Source organism: Nicotiana sylvestris, chromosome 12 (assembly GCF_000393655.2).
Source record: "Nicotiana sylvestris chromosome 12, ASM39365v2, whole genome shotgun sequence".
Lineage (NCBI taxonomy): Eukaryota > Viridiplantae > Streptophyta > Magnoliopsida > Solanales > Solanaceae > Nicotiana > Nicotiana sylvestris.
This window is the reverse complement of record NC_091068.1, coordinates 93,661,750-93,682,689: the sequence shown is the minus strand read 5'-3', so window position 1 is coordinate 93,682,689 and position 20,940 is coordinate 93,661,750. Positions and strand designations below refer to the sequence as shown.

The window sequence follows — 20,940 nt, the reverse complement described above, 5'->3', positions numbered from 1 at the left end:
GTTTCAGTTTCCTGGTGAACCCATCATTGAATGGAAGGGTAACATTGCTACACCGAAAGGTAGGTTTATTTCCTATATTAAGGTAAGGAAAATGATATCAAAAGGTTACATTTATCATCTCGTTCGCGTTAGGGATGCGGAGGCGAAGCCGCCTACTCTACAATCAATCCCCGCGGTTAATGAATTTTCAGATGTTTTCCCAGATGAACTCCCAGTCCTCCTCCTGAAAGGGAGATTGAGTTTAGCATTGATGTGTTGCCTGACATTTAACCGATATCTATCCCTCCATATAGAATGGCCCCGATAGAGTTGCAAGAGTTGAAGGCGCAGTTGAAGGACTTGCTGGATAAGGGCTTCATTAGGCCTAGCACTTCACCTTGGGGTGCGCCAGTCTTGTTCGTACAGAAGAAAGACGGGTCATTAAGGATGTGTATTGATTATCGATAGTTGAATAAGTTTACTATAAAGAACAAGTATCCACTTCCAAGGATTGACGATCTTTTTTACCAACTCCAGGGTGCCAAGTATTTCTCCAAGATTGACTTAAGTTCAGGTTATCATTAGGTGGGGGTTAAGGAGAAGGATATTCCAAAGACGGCCTTCCAGACAAGATATGGGCACTTTGAGTTCTTGGTGATGTCGTTCAGGCTAACAAATGCCCCAGCAACTTTTATGGATCTCATGAATACAGTTTTTAGACCCTATCTTGATGTGTTCGTGATTGTATTCATTGATGACATTCTGGTGTATTCTCGTTCGGAGGCGGAACATGCAGGCCACTTGCGGATAGTATTACAGATGCTTCAGGATCGTAAGTTATATGCTAATCTCCAAATGTGAATTCTGGCTGAAATCAGTAGCATTCCTTGGCCATGTGATATCTGACGAGGGTATTAGTGTTGACACTCAGAAGATCGATGCAGTAAAGAATTGGCCGAGACCTACAACACCATCAGAAGTCCGCAACTTTCTGGGGCTAGCAAGATATTATAGGCGGTTTGTAGAAGGGTTTTCCTCTATATCAGCACCATTGACTAAGTTAACACAGAAAGCTACCAAGTTCCAGTGGTCTAACATTTGTGAACATAGTATTCAAGAGCTAAAGAATCGATTGACATTTGCGCCAATGCTCACTCTCCTTGAAGGAACAGAAGGTTATGTGGTATATTGTGATGCCTCAGGTATAGGTTTGGGGTATGTATTGATACAACATGGGAAAGTGATTGCTTATGCATCAAGAAAATTGAAGAAACATGAAAAGAATTACCCAACACATGATTTGGAATTGGCTGTAGCAATATATGCTTTGAAGATATGGCAGCACTACTTATACGGCGTCCATGTTGATATATACACAGATCACAAGAGTTTACAATACACCTTCAAGCAGAAGGAGTTGAATTTGAGGCAGCGTAGGTGGATTCAATTACTGAAAGATTATGATGTCGAGATATTGTACCATCCTGGTAAAGCTAATGTTGTGGCAGACACTCTCAGTCGTAAGTCAATGGGAAGCTTAGTACACATTAAGGCAGGTAGACATGGGTTGACTAAAGAGCTTCATCAGCTAGCCAATATGAGAATCAGATTGTTAGAATCTGATGACGGAGGTGTTACTGTACATAATACATCAGAATCATCTTTTGTAGCCGAGGTAAAATCACGACAATATGAAGATCCTATCTTAGTACGATTGAGAGAGAGCATTCAGTAGTGTAAAATTACGGCTTTTGAGATCGAAGGAGATAGAGCACTGAGATACCAAGGCTGATTATGTGTGCCTAATGTGGCAGGGTTGCGAGAGAAGATTATGAATGAGATTCATCAATCCCGATATTCCATCCATCCCGGCTAGACAAAGATGTATCATGACATTAAGGAGCAGTATTGATGGGATAACATGAAGAAGTCTATTGCAGAATTTTTAGCCCAGTGTCCTAATTGTCAACAAGTAAAGATCGAGCATCAAAAACCCGGTAGATTGATTCAGAATATAGAGATTCTGACCTGGAAATAGGAGGTGATTAATATGGACTTCATTATTGGATTACCTCGCTCTTATCATAAGTTTGACTCCATCTGGGTGATAGTTGATCGACTTACAAAATGTGCCTATTTTCTGCCAGTTAAGACAACTTACACAGCTGAAGATTATACGAAGTTGTATATCAAGGAGATTGTTAGGCTTCATGGTGTGCCGGTATCTATTATATCAGACCGTGGAGCTCAATTTACGGCTAACTTTTGGAGGTCTTTTCAAAAGGGTTTAGGCACACAAGTGAATCTCAGCACTGTATTCCATCCGCAGACTGACGGACAGGCTGAACGTACCATTCAGACACTTGAAGATATGCTACGAGCATATGTTCTAGATTTCAAGGGGAATTGGGAGGACCATCTACCACTCATAGAATTTGCCCACAATAATAGCTACCATTCTAGTATTAAAATGGTTCCGTACGAAGCACTGTATGTGAGAAGATGTAGATCACTAGTTGGATGGTTTGAAGTTGGGGAAGCAAAATTATATGGGCCAGATTTAATTCACCAAGCTATTGAGAAGGTGAAAGTGATACAAGAACGACTGAGAACGGCGCAAAGCAGGCAAAAGTCTTATTCCGATGTACGCCATCGTGATCTGGAGTTTGAGGTTGGTGATTGGGTTTTCCTAAGGATCTCGCCAATGAAGGGTGTTATGCATTTTGGGAAGAAGGGTAAGCTGAGTCCGCGGTATATCGGTCCATATAAAATTCTTCGATGAATTGGACAGGTTGCTTAAGAGTTAGAATTGCCATCCGAATTGGAATTTGTCCATCCAGTATTCCATGTATCTATGTTGAGGAAATGTATTGGAGACCCTTCTCGAGTCGTCCCTATCAAAGATGTATAAGTTACAGAGGATCTATTATATAAAGAAGTTCCAGTGGCTATATTAGATCGACAAGTCCGCAAGCTGAGAGCAAAAGATGTAGCTTCCGCCAAAGTATTGTGGAGGAACAAGAATATAGAAGAAATGACATGGGAAGCAGAAGATGAGATGAAGTCTAAATACCCTTACCTGTTCCATAAGGAAGATAACGAGGATGCCAGAGGAACACAGGACGCATTAGAAGGTGAAACAGCTCTATGAGGTAAGCAATAGCTTGAGAGTACTCTTCCTTAATACAAAATGGTGATATGCAGATAATGTATATATCCATTATGCTTTATATACCCTTGTGAGTCCATACGGTGGGCTTAACTGCTTGCAAGTTTGTCTAGTGACCATTTATAGGGGAAAATTGACCGGATATTTCCGTTGGAATCCATGATGATTTGGACTCCCCATAAACCCTTACATTCGAGGACGAATGTTCCTAATGGGGGAGGGTGTTACAACCCATATTCGTGTACGTTAGTTTATGCCGTAAGTTAGTCAACATAAATACAGGAAGAGATTATCTTTGAGATGATAAGAAGTTAATCATATTGGTCTTAAATGATACAAGGTGTATATGGTGGTTAACAAGTATTAGAAGTTAAACGAATTAAGGATGTTGTCAGCCGTATTTTCGGGTAAGCCTATGGGTGCTTAATACACTCAAGAGTTCATGTTTAAGGTATTTGAATCATGTAATATCCGTATCATAAGTCTTGAGGTGAAACGAGTTATGAAACAAAAGTCGACAAAAGTTGTTGCAACTTATGTTCATAATTTCACTTAAACTTTAGGTCAAATATTACTAAGCTTTTATCCTAATTTACTTTGAATTATGGGGTGATATACCAACCAAATTGAAGATCTATGAGTCTATCTTCCAACTCATTAAATTGTTCATTGATACGATATCGGAGTAGAGAGATATTCGCATTTTTGCAAGACTGCGCCAAACACCTCTCTATGGGCTCCACATAGTCGGCTTAAGAGATATGAATATATATAATATGCCTAGAACCCGTTTTAAGTCATTCATTTTAAGTATATTCAGACCTTAGAACCCTAGAAACACCCTCTTAAGGTTCTATCAAGATTCAAGACCCAACAAAGGGCAAACAATACAAATCAAGTGTCGGGAATCCCGTGGCGCTAGTAAGTTTCTTGTTCTTCTTGTTGTTGCTAATTTTTGTGTTGTTCCAACTCGTGTGGGAGGTCTTTTTAAGGGGTTTATGTTCTGTAAATACTCCCTCAAGTTTTTAATATCAACCCTAGTGATTTCAACCTTCTAAAGTGATTCTAGTACCGAAAAACCCTAATTGATTGCTAGTTTCGCTTCCTTGTTGTTGTGGCAGCATTGAAGGGATATTTCATGGAAAATTAACGTCAAATTGGAGTTTTTATTTCTGTATAAATGTAAGGAACCTCTTACTCTACATGTATTTAAGATTATCCAAGTTGCGGCTAAGTCATTGAAGCTAGAACTTGTGAAATATATATCGAAAGGCTTGGTTGTAATGTTGTCGGTTGGTGGACTATTTTGGGAGGCTCAATATGATTAATATTGATGTTGTTTGGGATGTTTAGTGATTGTTTTCACTTGTGGGAAGTCATATAAATAGATGAGGTGTTGTCCGTTTCATCGTAAAATAAGTTGTGGTCGGTACATACTAGTTATGACGCTTAAACGTTAACGACAGTGTCATTTCTCCTATTGTAGACTAAAGAGTCGTGACATTTGCATAGCTTGAGGTTGGGTAGTATATAAAAGTTATGTGAGGCTATCCCTTTCCTTCTTTTGCACTACTCCGATTGTACATGATGTAATGAACGAGCTTCCAAAGATACTCTACTCTTAGAAGCTAGCAGTACTTACATTGTTCCCCTTCTTATGAAGAGATTGATGTTGATGTTGCTTCTCTTATTCTTATATTATAAATATTGTTGGTACTTCCTGATTCTTATAAGATTTATGATGAAGAGTTAGTCCTAATAACGTGTACAAAGTATACCGACCTTACGTTACTCCGAAAGGTTCTAAATATTATTCCATTGAGTCGAGCATGCATTATATATATGTATCTATTTTACTCTACCGAGCCGCGCTATAGACGGCTGGGTACGGCACCTATTGTGCAACCACTGATCAGTTTGGTTATACCGAGCTCCATGTAGTCGGGTACGATTCTACCGAGCCTTATGATGGCCGGGTACATTTTTATCGAGCCTATTACGGCCGAGTACGATATGATGATGATGATGCCCACAGAGGCGTATGTTTTAAAGGTTTATGTATATATATGTATGTATCATACATTTCATGTCAGTAGCCCTTAGAGGTACCTAGATGTTACAGGTAATATATTCTATATCCCTGTTTACATTACTGTTCGTACTTATGCTTTCCTGCCTTACATACTCAGTACTTTATTTGTACTGATGTCCTTTTTACGCTGCATGTCGTGCTGCAGGTCCTGATAGACGGGTAGACGCAGCTTCCCACCACCGTAGGCTGCCCAGTTTAGCGGTTATTGGCGATATCCCTTCTCCGGACTTGCCGTGGTCTTGGTATGCATTTTTGTTTTAGACATTATGGGTATGTCGGGGCCCTGTTCCGGCAATGTTACAACACTTGTGTTCTTTTAGAGGCTCATAGACAGGTGTCGACTCATGTATAGTTTGGTATGTCTTGTCCGCTGATTTTTGTTGTATAGTCTTTCATGGTAGTGTGGTAACTCGTACCTTCTATATAGTTTCTTGATTATCTAGTCATCATATGTTATGTATATTCATGCCATCATCTTTCATTGTTGGTTGTCCATGATCCATGTGTACCATTTATATTGATCTCGTCGGCCCTAAAAGATAATAAAGAAGGTTAGATAAAATATACGTTGGTGCTCGACAAGTGTGGCCGGGTGCTAGTCATGGCCCTCCAGTGGTCGTGATATTTGGATAGAATTAGGGCTTTTTTGTATAATTGGGATTTAGACCTCTATTTGGGGTCAGAATTTCGAAACTTATTACACATTTGGGCTCGTGGGTGAATGAGTTTTGGTCCGAACCTCGAGTTTTGACCAAGCGGGTCCGGGGTCGGATTTTGACTTTTTGGGAAAAAGTTTGGAAAATCTAAATTTATGCATTGTAGTTGATTCCCTTAGCAATAATTGTTGATATTGAGTTAATTGTGGCTTGATACGAGTGGATTGTAGGTGAAATCTAGAGGAAAAGCGGTATTTGAGGCTTGATTTTTGCCGTGGAATCAAGGTAAGTGTTGTGGCTAACCTTAGCTTGAAGGATTAGGTGTTGTTGCCTTATTTGGTACTTGTTTAGTTGTTAAGTACGACGTATAGGTGTGATGATGAGTATCTATACGTTGTTGTAGGGTCATAGCATGCGAGTGAGTCTTATACTTGTGACCGTTGTGTTTCTTTATACGTATTATTCCTTCTTAAACTTGTTATTGTACATGTTAACAAGTTTTACTATGTTGTTCATGGTTTGGCTATTGGGTGAGTATTGGCTCAAGTTGAGATTTCTATTGTGAAATTAAATGATGAAACAAAGTTGTTTGATTGTTATGCCCTTGCCGAGGTGTTATTGTTTCTGTTGTTGTTATGGTGAGGAAGAGTTATAAAGCACGAAAGGTGATACCGTGCACATTTATATTATTCATATGGTGAGGAGAGTGATAAAGCACGAAGGGTGATGTCGTGCACATTTATATTATTCATATGATGAGGAAGAGTGATAAAAGGACGAAGGGTGATGCCGTGCAAATTTCTGTTTGCTGTGTTTATTGTTATTATCGGTTCAAAGTGTTTTAGATGTTTAAATTCCTTTCCTGCTGTGATTCTTTATGTTGGTACCCCCATAACATTTTGCCCCTTCCCGTTCATTTCTGCTTAACTTTTATCACTGTTATCCTGTTAGTATATTGATTAACTACATGAGATTATGATGTTTGACGTGTCCTAGCCTCGTCACTACTTCGCCGAGATTAGGCTCGGCACTTACCAGTACATGGGATCGGTTGTACTGATACTACACTCTGCACTTTCTGTGCAGATTTCGGTGCTGGACCTCGTGAGTAGAGTTTGGGTTGCTGCCTTCAGTCTATAGGAGACCCAAAGCAGATCTGCCGGCGTTCGCAGACCCTGGAGCCCTTCCCTCCATCCTAGATTTTCCTATCTCTTTTCATTTCGAGAACATTTCTATTTCCTTTAAACCAGTATTTATAGAAATTCTTAGATGTTCGTGAAATTGTGACACCAGATCATTGGGGTAGACTTGTTTTAGAGTTTTGGATTTGTTATAAAACTTCCGCACTTTATATCTGTTTAGTTGTAGCTATTATTTTCATTATTGTTTGAGTTAATAATTAATATATTGGATTCCTATATGTTGGCTTGCCTAGCATTCAAGAGTTAAGCGCCATCACGACCCCAATAGTGAGAAATCCGAATCGTGACAATTTATTAATTCAAATAGAGTAACCAACTAATTTAAAATTTAAGAAGGTATTTTTAGTTAAAAAGTTAGTTTATTTTGTCTTAATAATGCCACTTGGCTTTTTATGGTTATGTCACCTGCCTTAATAATGTATTTTTGTCTCTCCTTTTATTATATATAGAAGATTCTTGTGGCTTGCTAACTGGTTAAAACTTTTGGATAGTCCTAGAAACAAAGATAAACTCTGCCGAAATTTTTAGAAATGTGGAGAGTTAGTCAAATTTTGAGCCTAAGAATTTGTAAGTAAAAGAAGGCTTAAGTGTTCAACTTTAGACCTGAGTTACATCCAAGAAAAGCCATTCAGGGACAAATTATCTTAAGTGGGGGAGAATGCAGTGTAACGACCCGACTGCCCATTTTGAGCTCTAGCATGTCGTTTATCAATTTGAGGCCATGAACAGCTTCACTTCAGGTATTATGACTTGTACACATGGTCGGAATTGAATTTCGGGAAGTTTGGAGTTGATTTGGAAAGAGAATTCTCATTTCGGAAGCTTTAAGTTGAAAGAATTGACTAAGATTGAATTTTTGAGTAAACGACCTCGAAATCGGGATTCGAAGGTTCCAATAGGTTCGTATGATGATTTCAGACTTGGGCGCATGTCCGGATCGGGTTTTGGAAGACCCGGGAACGTTTCGGCACCAATTGTGGAAGTTAGCATTTTTGGAAGAATTTCATAAGTTTGGGTTGAAGTGCATTTTAATGTTATCAATGTCTGTTTGGGATTCCGAGTCTAGGAATAGCTTCGTATGGTGATTCTGGTGTTGGGAGCGCGATCAGAAGTGAATTCGGAGGTCCGTGAGTCATTTTGGAGTCATTTCGCAAAAGATAGAAATTTGAAAGTTTTTGAGGAGTTTGACTGGAAGTGGACTTTTTGATATCGGGGTTGGAATCCAATTCCGGAAGTTAGAGTAGGTCCGTAATGTCGAATGTGACTTGCGTGCAAAATTTGAGATCAATCGGATGTGATTTGATAGGTTTTGACATCGAATGTAGAAGTTTGAAGTTCTAAAGTTCATTAAACTTGAATTGGGGTGCGATTCATGATTTAGATGTTGTTTGATGTGACTTGAGGCCTCGAGCAGGTCCATGTTATGTTATGGGACTAGTTTGTGTGATTGGACGGGGCCCCGAGGGCCTCGGGTGTGTTTCGGGATGGTTTCGGATCATTTCGTGTTGTTTTGCAATAGCTGTTGCTGGTGTATGGTGTTGTTCTTTGTGTTCGCGAGGATCCTCTCGCGTTCACGAATAAGGATTTGGGTTCAGGAACTCTGTTCTTGGCGTTCGTGAAGATATCCTCGCGTTCACGAAGAAGCTGAATTTGGAGGCTTATATCTCACAATCTATAAGGAATTTGGAGATACTCCAAAAAAGAAAGTTGTAGCCCTTTGTGTCTAGTTTTCAGAAGGGTAAACCATTTAGCATTTAGATTTGTGTACCAAAAGTTATGGCTGGTACACTACAGGCTGTCTAGGAAGATGAAGAAAAAATTTGTGTTGCACAGGGCTGACTTTGGCAGCTTATATCTCAAAATCTATAAGGAATTGGGAGATTACCAAAACATGAAAGTTGTAGATCTTGGTTCTAGTTTTCAAAATATTAAACCGTTTGTCATTGGAGTTTTGTACAAAAAGTTATGGCTATTATACTAGAGGTTGTCTGAGAAGAGTTTGGAAAATGGTTTTTGGGAATTTTCTTCTTCGCGAACACGATAGGGGTCTCGCGAACGTGAAGAAGAGTCGTCTGGACAGTGTATAAGTGTAAAGAAATGGGTTTGGCTTATTTCATCTCATTTCCTCCATGTGAGCCGACCTAAAAGCGATTTTGGAGCTCCATTTTCATCATCCATGTCAAGGCAAGTGATTCCCACCTATTGCAAGTTAATTACTTGGACTATATCTAGACCTTAACATGGAAAATCATGTAAATTAGTAAAAATTTTGGGATTTTGAAGAAAACCTAGGAAATTTGTATACTTGGATTTTGACCACGATTTTGGACATGAAATTGAGAGCCTATTATATATTTGAGTTCGTGAGGTTGTGGGTAAACTTTATCTTCGAAAAATTTTGGAATCCGGGCTTGGGCCCGAGGGCGATTTTGTCAACTTTTCGAGCGGAGTTGAAATTTTATATAAATTGAATTGTTATGAGTATTAGGGTGTATTTTCATTGGTTTCCCGTTATTTGGCTAGTTTTGGAGCGTTGGGGCATCAGTTTGAGTTGTCGGAAGGGGCTTGGAAGCCGGTTATTGGACTCCGGAGTGAGGTGAGTCTCCTTTCTAACCTTGTAAGAGGGAATTATCCCCATAGATAAAATAATTGGTTATGTGCTCCTATTTGTGGGGCCTACGTACGCACGAGGTGACGAGAGTCCGTACGTAGCTACTATTATGTTTGAGTTCGGGTAGTCTAGGACCCAAAAACATGCTGTAATTGGAATATTTGTAATCTTATTGATAGTTTGAATTGCTTAAATCACGTCGAATTCGTAAGTGAATTTCTAAAAAAATTAAACTTCATTTTCTTAAATTGTTAAAAGAGAATTGGCTTTCTTTGGATAACTGTTCCATGTTGACTCCTTGGTTGACTGTCTGTGTGTTTAATTTCCGAACGGGCCGAACACCTCGGTAGATTAAATAGATGCATCTATGGTTCGTGTCATTCGACCCTCTGGCAGTGCACAGTTTAAATATTGTTGGATCGGGTCGTACGTCTCCGGCATGATTTGCGCATGCTTGTATTGCTTGCCTTGAGATTTATTGATATTGATATTTGCTCTCCCCGACTTGAGGTAATTGAAAATTAATAGATTATGAATCTGGAGATTTTTAATACAAAAAGGAACTTTTTCTTGTTCGTGGCTTATTTGAAACTACTGTCGTTCTTAATAAATCCCTGATTACTCGCATTAATAATATATTATTATTGAACCACTAGTAAGTGTCGAAGTCGACCTCTCGTCTATACTTCTTTGAGATTAGACGGGATACTCAGTGGGTACACGTTGTTTTCGTACTCATGCTACATTTGCTGTGGATTTTTGTTGCACAGGTTTATGTGTGGCTAGTGGCTTAGTGGCATAGCGGCATGATTGATACGGAGACTTAGGTGAGTTGCATTTATCGAGACGCCCGCAGCCAGCAGAGTCTCCTTCAGAGTATTGCACTGTATTTTCATTTCTGTCCACTTGTATTCCGGTGATGTGGCACGTTCTATAATCAGGAAGTTAAATTATCTTTTTCCTCAAAATATTGATATTTCTTTATCTTTTCATTTACTTTATTTAGTAGAACGTCCAAACCGTTGCAACTTTTCCTATCTCCACTATTTCAACTTTCCCACCCATTTAGTTACTCTTATTGTGTCTTCTCTGATTTTAGTGGAAGTCTAAGCATTGCTTCTCTCTTTCATCACATTATCTCAATAATCATATCATGTTCTCTCTTAAAGGCTTCGTCTGTTACACATCAGAGCGTCAAATGTGCCTTTATTCTATATCTTATAATGCCTGTGCAACTGTCCGAGAGTGGCTGAAGTGTAGAGTGGCAATTCCCACTTCTAATCTTTCTTTGATTCGAAGCCTTCTGCTTCTTCAATTGTTGGTTGCACTGTGCTTCTAATCTAACTTCTGCCAAATTGTTAACATTAATGACTCATTATTGTAGTTCTCTTTTAAGAATGTCTTCTTTAATTGTTACGATGGACTACAATTTGTTTAATATGAGCCTTTTATAATTGATTGTAATATACGATCGATTGACAGAAGTAACAACAAAATCTAAGTAGAAAATAACTTATTGCAACTAACAAGAATAAAAGTTTTACAAAAAGAGATTCATTCTATACTGATAAGGGATGCCTTCTTAATGAGTCAATTACTCAAATAGTCACTCGACTATCTCAAATTATCTTCTAAAGTCACTTTACTTTCGTTTGTAACAACAAAGTCACTGAACTATGCCTATTGCACTCAGAAAATCACTCAACTAGATTTTCCAAATTTTAGATTGTCAAATACCTATTTTACCCTCTAAATTATAAATATTTATCTGCTTTTATTTTTTTTTAACTTTTTAATTTATATTATGAATTTACCTATAGAATAAAAAAATATTATTTATAAATTAAAAAATAAAAAGTATTTAAGCATCTATAATGCTGGAATAACAAAATAATGAGCATAGTAAAAGAATTAATTAGAATAAGTTATTCATAATAATAATTTCAGTATTAACAAAAAAAATCAAAAATCTAGTTACACAACTCAGAATGAAAGAAAATAAAGGTTATAAAATATATATTCCATGCACCTAATATAAAAATAATTATTTAAATAAAAGTATTTTTATAATATACATTATATATTCTTGAAAATAATGTTCAATTATATTTTATATATTCCATGCACGACTTAACATAGCATATTTTACCCTATACAGATAGTCCCCTGCTTTCCGGTGATATAACTTTGTGCCGTGGGAAAGTTGGTAGAAAAACATAATAATATAATTGAGTTTAATTTTCAAGAATATATAATGTATATTATAAAAATACCTTTATTTAAATAATTATTTTTATATTACGTGCATAGAATATATATATTTTACAACATTTATTTTCTTTCATTCTGAATTGTGTAAATAAATTTTGAATTTTTGTTTGTTAATACTAAAATTACTATTACTAACAAATTATTCTAATTAATTTTTTTTACTATGCTCATTATTTTGTTAGTCCAACATTATATATGCTTAAATACTTTTTAAAATTTATAAATAACATTTATTTATTCTATAGGTAAGTCCATAATATAAATTAAAAAGGGAAAATTATAATATTAAAAAGTTTTAAAAAAAATAAAAAGAAAATAAATATTTATAATTTAGAGGGTAAAATAGGTATTTGGCAATCCAAAATTTAATAAATCTAGTTGAGTGGCTTTCTGAGTGTAATAGGCATAGTTTAGTGACTTTGTTGTTACAAACAAAAGTAACGTGACTTTAGAAGATAATTTGGGATAATTGAGTGACCATTTGAGTAATGGACTCCCTTCTTAATTGATCAACTTTTCTTTAATATAAGAAATTTTTAGAAAAAAATAGTTCTACTATCTAACGAAATAAATATATCAAATACTTAAACACAAGTGTTAATATCATGTACACTAATTCATGTATTAAAGCAGGCTTCACACGCACATTTTTTTTTGTTTGTAAATATGGTAATGAGAAATGTAGTTCATCTTAGTTCTACTTCTAATACAAATATTATATTTATTATTTTATCAAATATATAAAACTAATTATCGTTTGTACTTGAAATAAAATCATAAAATCCATTAATTAAAAAATTTGGGGACCTAAATTAAAGTTTTACTAGTCTCCTAATCGAGCCACATGTCCATCCTCTGCTATTCTCAATCAAATTTTATACAGTCTCAATTAAGATAAGACAACAATTAGTGAATACGTTATTTAGCTACCAAATGTGAATGGAGCTGTTGAATAACACGTTCATGGGTAGTGGTCTATAAATAATTGTTGATCATTAGTGAGGGCGGCTCAACGGAACTGGTTGCTTAAAACTAAAATATATTAAAAGACCCTGAAATTTCTTTCATAATATCCATATAATATTGAGACAAAAAAAGGTGATAGAACAACGTATAATATGTGGGTTAGGCGTAAGTCATATGTTATTGAACTCCCTGTAAAAAAATATAGCATTAAATGAAAATGGTAAAAGGATTGAGCCTAGTATCGATCGTGTTTTGAACCTTACGATAATTGTCGCTGGGATTTCTTAGTTAAAAAAAATGAGACACAAAAGAACTTAATTACTGATATGAGGGTCTATCAAATGAGACAAAAAGGAATAGCTAATTTAGAGAATTTGATTTTAAATTAGAAAATAAAATAGTAAAAAATATGAAAAAAGAAAAATAGAATTTATTTAATTTAGTGAGAGAAAAGTTTTATCCTATTAACTCATTCAATTCTACGTCTACCAAATTTAAATAAATATTAGAATTTAAAATATTTTATCAATAATTTTATAAATATAAATTATATATATTATATAATGATATAGTAGTACTTTATATTTTTGGGATTAAATATTGTTGGAGCTTCACTTCCTTACCCAGCCGCCCTTGCCTTACCCTAGAGCCGCCCTTGCGCTTTTTACTAGGGTTCTTTCTCATGCTCTTTTTGTCTTTATTTTTCTCCTAATTTTCTCAAATATGCTTGTGTTTACAAAATGTTAGAGCTGTTTTTTCCATAGAAATTGTCATTCATTTGTTTTTGTCAATTCGAAATGTCTTTGCTGTTTATTTGATCTCGTTTTGACATGATTTTCCTTTTCCGTTTTTTCAATTTTTGAATAATTGAACTGTAAAATCACTTGGGTCAATTCTTTTTGTTGGAAAAATCCTAGCTTTAGAATATACAACAATTTAACTGTTGCCTGTCAAATTGTTGACTGACTTTGTGGTAAAGATTTTTCAGGTAAGTTATAAAAGGAGGGTACAATGAGGTTGGAGAAATGTTGGTTTTGCTCCTCAACTGTATATCCAGGCCATGGTATTCAATATGTTCGAAACGACGCTAAGGTAACGATTTTTTTCTTTTTCTTTAGCTATTTCCTCCCTTGTATATCATGGTTATGCTGAATGTTGCGTCCTTTGTTGCCTCAAATTTGCCGGAATAACTATTTGTTTAGTTGTAGAAGGAGTTTAATACTTTGGTTTACTAATATAATTAGTAAGAGGAGTCTACTGCTTTCTTTAAGGCTCTTTAAAGCCCCATGGTTAATAAACTTTTGAGAGAAAAATATTCAACCATATAGTTTATTCTTGTTTCTGTATCTTTTCAAAAAAAAAAAAAGAACTAACAGGTTAAGATATGAAGGATTAGTGATTGTCATTTGTTAAATTGCAATTGTAGTGTCGTTGTCCGAGTTGACCTGAGTCAATGTGTTTCACAGCGGCAATTAGGGCAGTAGATTTGAGTTGTGAGCACAAACATTTGCTTATTTGAGGATTTTGAGCAAGTGATATTAGTAGTCTGTAATTCGAACTCCTGATTAAGCAAAGACTAGTATTTAGTCGATGTGTTTTTCAGTGGGGCTATTAGGTGAGTAGCTTTTGAGTGTAGGTAGATCTGTGGCAAGAAACACTGCTCATTTTAGGATTTCGAGCAGGAGATGTTAGCAATTGGTTTTCACACCCAAGGGTGTGACCTAGTAGTCAATAAAGTGCGCAAACCGTGGAGACAGTAGAGGCAAAAACGACTGGATGATTTCTTCCCATCTGCTTAAGTTTTAGTGGGCAGAGTTACTTGGTACTTGTACTGATATGAGGTAGCATTTACTGGGTGGAGTAGTTAAGCTACGTGCTAGCTGGCCTAGGCACCATCATCTTAAAAAGTATGCAATCTAAATTTCCGATTAAGCCAAGGATTAGTATTGAGTTGATCACTTGATTGAAGGTGATAAGTGTCACCTTTCTGAGACTTCAGGATTGACTGCATGGTATTTGCAGTAGTGTGCAATTTTCCCGAATTCAGAAGGCTATAATGGGCGAAAATTTTGTCCTTCCCAAAGTTTACATGGATAAACTACTCTGTTAGTACAAGAAGCATGTTGGTTGTCAGGATTGGTGAAAAAATTGAGAATTATCTGTACATGTGCTTGCTCACATTTTTTATATAAAAAATTGTGTGCTTTGTGACATTTGACAATACTGGAAAACTGGTGCATAAAGGCCAGAGTACGTCGTAGTGCATTTATGTGATCTGTAATATTTTCTTTGTCTTTATCATGGTTCGTCCACCATAGTATGATGATGCACCTTCAGACAAAGCAATAAAAAGTAGTGGCTGGTTTTTCAGGAGAGAAACCATCTTTTTGCGCTCTATTTTTTTCCATGTCCTGTTTTGTTGTTTTTTCACTTTCCTATTGCTCTGCTAATGTTCAGTAGTGATGGCGTCTTGCTTTAGTGCCACAAAATGGGTATATTCTCACTTTTTGCTGTTTGATCAAGTAAATGAAAAGTTCTTTCTATTAAATTTCCTTTTGCAGATATTTCGGTTCTGTAGATCAAAGTGTCACAAGAACTTTAAGATGAAGAGGAATCCACGAAAAGTTAAGTGGACTAAAGCATATAGACGGCTGCATGGAAAGGACATGACTCAGGTGAATATTATTCCTCCTTTTCATTCTTCTTTTCCTGATGCAGTTGCTCCATCCACTCCACTGATTTGTTTATTCTTCTTCAATTATGAATTCTGTTGTTGCTGCATGTTGCTATTTTAAGGACTCAACATTTGAATTTGAGAGAAAGCGCAATAGGCCGGAGAGATATGACAGGAATGTCACTGAGAACACTCTGAAGGCCATTCAGAAAATTGATAAAATCAGAGTTGTCAGAGATGAAAGGCACCACAAAAACAGGTCCTTTTCTACTGCTCCACTAATTTGCATCATGTAGTTTTATTTTCTTTTTTAATACTAACAGTAGTTGGAAAATTGGACAGGATGAAAGGTAAGAAAACCAAGGAGCAGAGAGAAGCAACAAAGGAGCTCGAGCAGAGCATTCATATGGTCAAAGCACCTGCTGCGCTCGCCAACGACCCATCTCTCACCTTGCCTATCAAGGTCAAGGTTTCACAGCAGAAATCCGAGGAAAATCGTATGGAGGAGTAAGCATTTCCCTTATTCTCAAAACGGAAATGCAAAATCATAACTTTCCTGCAGTGGTCAATTTTGTCGGCGTGCGTAACAATATGTATAGCCTTTTTGATTACTAGTTGATGTCATAACTGTGATAAAATTCACTTATCTTTCGTGCTCACCACCAGTGATGACTTTTTTTTTTTGAAGAAATTATCAGAGTACTTCATCCTGTAGAAGAAATATTTACTAGTTGGGAATGTTTTGTGTTTTCGATTATGAATTGTTTGTTGGATCTTTTTTCTTTTCTTTTGAAGAGATATTGACACATTTTCACAGTGCACTTGGACTTGGATTCTAGGATAACTAGATTAATTGGAATAAATAGACAGGTTGATGTCTTAAAAGGCCACCTGCTTATTGTTTGCTGTACAAACCATGATATAAAATTTGCACAGTTTAGATTAGCTCTTTCAGAATATTGGCGATTTATTGTTTGTCAACCACACAAGTCATTAGTAAATTGATGAAGTCACCATTATGTACAACTGTTTCAATTTTCAACCTGAGATGCAGTAATAAAGCTTGTATTCCCTTGTACTCTTTTAACCGTTATGCTAGTTACAAAGGTTTTAATGAAGCTGCAATGAACAAATTTAAGTTCAATTCTATGAGATTCTTTTCTGGCGAAATAAGAATATATTCCCAAGAATAAAGCTCACAACTAACCTTTTCGGAGGTGAAAGTGTAGGTTGTACAGCTGATAATGGCGACAGCTAAACTTGAATTGGATACAGTATTCTCCAAAAAAAGAATGCATTATTCCCAAGAATGACACTAATTCCTTATCTGTTTGTTATGAAAAGAATGACACATTTTTAAATTTGAAAACAAGTTTTTTAATTGACAAGCTTTTACATAAATGCCATGAAATGTTTAAAATTAGCGTTTCAGACAATTGGATGAACCTTTTGAAGAAGTGACTCCGGCACGCCTGCAGAACTCTTCATTTCATTTTTCACTTTGATGTTAGCATACGCTATTAGTTTCTCACTTCATTTAAAAACCCAGCAATCTTGTTTTCTTGCACTTTTTGCTTTCAAAATATACTGGAAATAACGAGGTCAACAGAGATTCTCCTTGACCCATTTCAGCAACAAAATTTCTAACATCAGACAGCAATACAGTTGTTGATTCTCACTGCAAAATATATTTCTCTTGCTGAAAACTGAAAGATACCATCGTGCTTTTAGCTTCTATAAACTGGAAATGGCAATGAATCAACAGTGGTTTACTGGCATTGCCCACAAAATATTTTAACGTTAATATGCCATACAATGAGTAATTTTATCATGAATCATATTGATAATTATACAAGCACCTACACAGTTGCATATTCCTCTTGCATAAAACTTTAGATTCTCTTTACACCACAATTCCTCAGTGTTGCAAAATTTTCCTATATAAGTTACAAAATTAGTGTGACATTTTGAAAATCAGCATGAACACATGCTTCTCTGCTGTCTAGCATGTTGCATGTCAATCTCCTAACTGCTGTATTTCAATCGCTGAATTGTGGGTCCTACAAGAGAAGTTGGTTATAGTGATGGGAACGTTACTTCCAGCAGTACTTAACCACTGTTTGTCGAGCTTGTATGTCGAAACTGCATGAGAATCAGACAATTTCAACCTCAACGAAATCTCTGAATTTCAACCAATGGACAGATTCAAGGCCATGCCATGAACATCTCTTCTCCGGCACTGATCGAGGACACAACACCTTGATATTCAGATCTACATGACTGCTGGTTTAATTAAGAGTGCTCTCAACATATTCCATTGCTTTTCTTTTCACAGCCTCCATACGATCGACATCACCAAGCATCTTCTCATACTCAAGATACTTCTTAAAAAGGAACTGCACTCCAAACATCAAAAGCCATTAGAAAACCATAGAATCGGTACCATCTTAAAACAATTAAGAAAAAACAAATCGCAAGAAATATCGTAAAGAATATTCCAGGGTTTTAAAAATATATAATCACCTTCATCTTTTTGGGTGGAAGGCTAAGAGTAATTGCCCTTTCAAATAAAGCACGGATCACATCAGCATCTCCTAGTCGAATCTCCTGTTCATTTGATTTAATTTGAGTCATGTAGAGTAAAAATAAAAGATTTTCTTTATATATGCATATATGTCTATGTATTTGTATCAAAGTTCAGTTTAAGACGGTACTTGATCAAGATAAACACTCCACAAGTCAGTTCTCTTGGGATACTCGCGAAGCATTTTCTCAAACAAGGAGCGACCCCTGTCAGGAACCCCACACTTGAACTCTAAAATAGCTGTCTGTGAAATAAACTTAATATGCTTGTGCGGAGAAAGACTTAGTAAAGCACGATTCACCACTGACTGGACTCCATCTTGGCTTTGTTTCAATAGCCACTGAACCCGCCTGAGCCAAACCTAAATGCAAAGAGAACAAATAGAGTTAGCAATAGTTAAATAGGATCAGCCAAAATATTTCCAAAACCACTTTTAGTTGTCAGTACCTTGCACGAATGCTTGAACTTCTTAACCATCTTGTTAAGCAGTTCATCTGAGAGTGTGTGTTGCTCGGTCCTCTCATACATTCCTAACAAGGCCAGATGCACCTTTTTGGGATCACAATACTGCAATGCTCTTTGGAATACTTTTGCAACAGCTTCCTGGATCAAAATCAAGAATAAGGATTCAGAGGAAAATATAGGAAGAAATCTCATTGCAAAGTGAAATATAACAAGCATTAAAAATGGATCGATATCTTTGTTTTCATACCTGTGGGGGATTTCCATACTCATTTTCTAAATTAAAGTAGGCAACCCAAACATTCAGCTTCTCTGACTCTTCTCGAACATTTATTGTCCTCAAAGCTCTTGAGAAAAGAATCAAGACACAATTAACAGGTTAGAGATAATTTTCCATCACATTTTACAACTCACAGTACCTAAGAACACTAATGCACGAAAAGGAATAAATATCATGGCAATCTCCACAAGCATAAATACCAATATGACCAGAGGCTTGTTTAATAACTCTTCATTTGGCAGAAAGGAAATTCACTGTTTGTTCTAGATGAAGAAGATATAACTTGAAAGAATTACCGTTCAGCAATTGAGCGTGCCTTCTCAACATCAGCCAAAGACAGCACAAATGCCATGTATTTTATCCAGACAAAGCTGCTATTTGGGGAACTTCTAACTAATTTCTCAAACTCATCTTCATCTCTGGGAATATCTTTTTCCAGTAATCTTTCCTCAGCAGCTCTAATTTCTTGTTCCCTGCATTAAAAAGATTGTATCACATGAAGACAATAAAGATACAGACAACTTTGCTTTCTATGAATTTGTAAACCTGAAGAGAAGATTAATGATCAAACAGTACCTCAATCTTTTAGCTTTCTTTGCTGCAAGTTTCTTGTTCTTTTCATCTGAAGTACCTAAATTGCTAGCATCACCTGAGTCTTGATTAACTATATCGTCCTCATCCAAATTTTCTATATCATCAAGTGGGACCTCCAATGGTGGTATTGATGCCCGAGATTCAACTTCAGCAAGGAACGGGTCGGTCGCATCTACAGATTCACCGTCGAGATTCTCTCGTTCTTGGGAGCTCCTCTCAGGTGAAGGAGTTGACTCGATACCTATGGAAAGAGCATTTCCTTCCACTGGATAACCAGAACTGTGCCTTATATTTGTTTCACCACTTGTAGCATCATTAAAATATGAATTCTTCATCCCAAGTGATATTCTCTGTCTTTCCTTATCCACCTAACAAAAGGTTGAAAAAAATGAGTTTGAGTGAAACAGACTCAGATGGAAGAAACAACACACAAGCTGAAGTCATCACTCATGTTATTCTGGAAGCTATATAAGCACTTGAAGTGCTTCCGATGGTATGATGATTAAAGAACTTGAGATGTGCAAATTAAGTGAATTTCGCTTATATAACATGGGGTAACATTCTTATTATTGTCCGAACCAGGAAATCAAAAACAAAGAAAAGAAAACAGAGAAGAAAAAGAAACAAGGCATATAAGCAAAATACTTTTACTCTCCCTTTTCCTTATAATTTTGATAAAGTTTCCACCTAGTCCAGAGTATTTGTCTACTCTGTGGAACTGCATTGTCATACAGAACAAGCATTTACCTTCAAAATCTTTGCCGTCACTCTATCTCCAGCTTTGTATCTAGAGTCAATATTGTTGACATGATCGTCAGAGATCTCTGAAACATGGCACAATCCAACCTAGAAAATGAAGCTGAATCATCAGCACACAAGTAAAACACGAGCTTTCTGCTAAGAACCATAGCTCATCAATATTGTAAACTGATGAGAAAAACATATTCATGATGAACATCAGAAGTTTCTTAAAGAATAGAGAACTTGTTTATAGCTGATGAAAATACAAGACAAGAAAAAAGATACACTTATCAGTAAAGAGTCAAGAAATTGCTTTACAGCTGATGAAATTACAATACGTAAAAAAATATAGACTGAATTTCCTGTGAGTTAAAGCATGTGCAAAAGTAATAATGTGGTAACTTGAGTCATAACTTACTACCCAAATGCAAGTCATAACTGCTGGAAGTGACCAGTTACATACCATGTTTGTGTTGTCAACTAAGATAAACAAGCCATACGGTTCAACTCGCTTAACTCTGCCAGATATGACATCCCCAACAGTCAAATTACTTAGAGCATCTTTATCAGACTTGGAAGCACCAACTGCACTTGATGTCCTTAGAGTGACTTCAACTCGCTTAGACAATAGCTCCACTGACACCACTCTACGGTAAAAG

The 20,940-nt window shown here is 36.4% G+C and overlaps 3 protein-coding genes across 6 annotated transcripts in view; 2 read left to right on the top strand and 1 right to left on the bottom strand.

Annotated features, from left to right (window-relative positions):
- The first annotated feature begins 294 nt into the window (after positions 1 to 294).
- Positions 295 to 3,130, top strand: LOC138883389 (uncharacterized). The gene is made up of 6 exons (XM_070164072.1): positions 295 to 382; positions 1,026 to 1,181; positions 1,359 to 1,654; positions 2,018 to 2,200; positions 2,309 to 2,714; positions 2,937 to 3,130. Exons 1-6 carry the CDS (start codon positions 295 to 297, stop codon positions 3,128 to 3,130), a joined length of 1,323 nt encoding a protein of 440 aa, XP_070020173.1.
- Positions 3,131 to 13,527: 10,397 nt separating this feature from the next.
- Positions 13,528 to 16,439, top strand: LOC104244708 (probable ribosome biogenesis protein RLP24). 3 transcript variants are annotated; one of them, XM_009800191.2, is made up of 5 exons: positions 13,528 to 13,618; positions 13,935 to 14,038; positions 15,508 to 15,621; positions 15,743 to 15,879; positions 15,963 to 16,439. In XM_009800191.2, the coding sequence occupies exons 2-5, from the start codon at positions 13,958 to 13,960 to the stop codon at positions 16,129 to 16,131; spliced, it is 501 nt and encodes a 166-aa protein (XP_009798493.1). In that variant the 5' UTR covers positions 13,528 to 13,618; positions 13,935 to 13,957; the 3' UTR covers positions 16,132 to 16,439. The 3 variants fall into 3 exon arrangements, with proteins under 3 accessions (XP_009798493.1, XP_009798499.1, XP_009798488.1); XM_009800197.2 differs by having other exon boundaries at positions 13,532 to 13,618; positions 13,926 to 14,038; XM_009800186.2 differs by lacking the exon at positions 13,528 to 13,618 and having other exon boundaries at positions 13,646 to 14,038.
- A 935-nt stretch (positions 16,440 to 17,374) lies between these two features.
- The window catches only part of LOC104244696 (rRNA biogenesis protein RRP5), a 46,739-nt gene continuing 43,173 nt past the window's right edge, over positions 17,375 to 20,940 (bottom strand). For both annotated transcript variants that reach the window (XM_009800168.2, XM_009800177.2), the window contains exons 32-40: positions 20,745 to 20,928; positions 20,288 to 20,386; positions 19,523 to 19,908; positions 19,243 to 19,419; positions 18,917 to 19,013; positions 18,652 to 18,807; positions 18,335 to 18,565; positions 18,144 to 18,227; positions 17,375 to 18,016 (exon numbers count right to left, since the gene is read on the bottom strand). In XM_009800168.2, the coding sequence (XP_009798470.1) occupies positions 17,909 to 18,016; positions 18,144 to 18,227; positions 18,335 to 18,565; positions 18,652 to 18,807; positions 18,917 to 19,013; positions 19,243 to 19,419; positions 19,523 to 19,908; positions 20,288 to 20,386; positions 20,745 to 20,928 (1,522 nt within the window). In that variant the 3' untranslated portion in view covers positions 17,375 to 17,908. The remainder of the gene's footprint in view (positions 18,017 to 18,143; positions 18,228 to 18,334; positions 18,566 to 18,651; positions 18,808 to 18,916; positions 19,014 to 19,242; positions 19,420 to 19,522; positions 19,909 to 20,287; positions 20,387 to 20,744; positions 20,929 to 20,940) is intronic.

Excerpts from the sequence above, each read along its gene's own strand:
- LOC138883389 (XM_070164072.1), top strand. The coding sequence starts at position 295 with ATGGCCCCGATAGAGTTGCAAGAGTTGAAGGCGCAGTTGAAGGACTTG. Across the intron at positions 383-1,025 it reads GCCTAGCACTTCACCTTGGG|CACCATTGACTAAGTTAACA; the intron begins GTGCGCCAGTCT and ends CCTCTATATCAG. Across the intron at positions 1,182-1,358 it reads GGTATATTGTGATGCCTCAG|ATCACAAGAGTTTACAATAC; the intron begins GTATAGGTTTGG and ends ATATATACACAG.
- LOC104244708 (XM_009800191.2), top strand. The coding sequence starts at position 13,958 with ATGAGGTTGGAGAAATGTTGGTTTTGCTCCTCAACTGTATATCCAGGC. Across the intron at positions 14,039-15,507 it reads ATGTTCGAAACGACGCTAAG|ATATTTCGGTTCTGTAGATC; the intron begins GTAACGATTTTT and ends TTCCTTTTGCAG. Across the intron at positions 15,622-15,742 it reads ATGGAAAGGACATGACTCAG|GACTCAACATTTGAATTTGA; the intron begins GTGAATATTATT and ends TGCTATTTTAAG.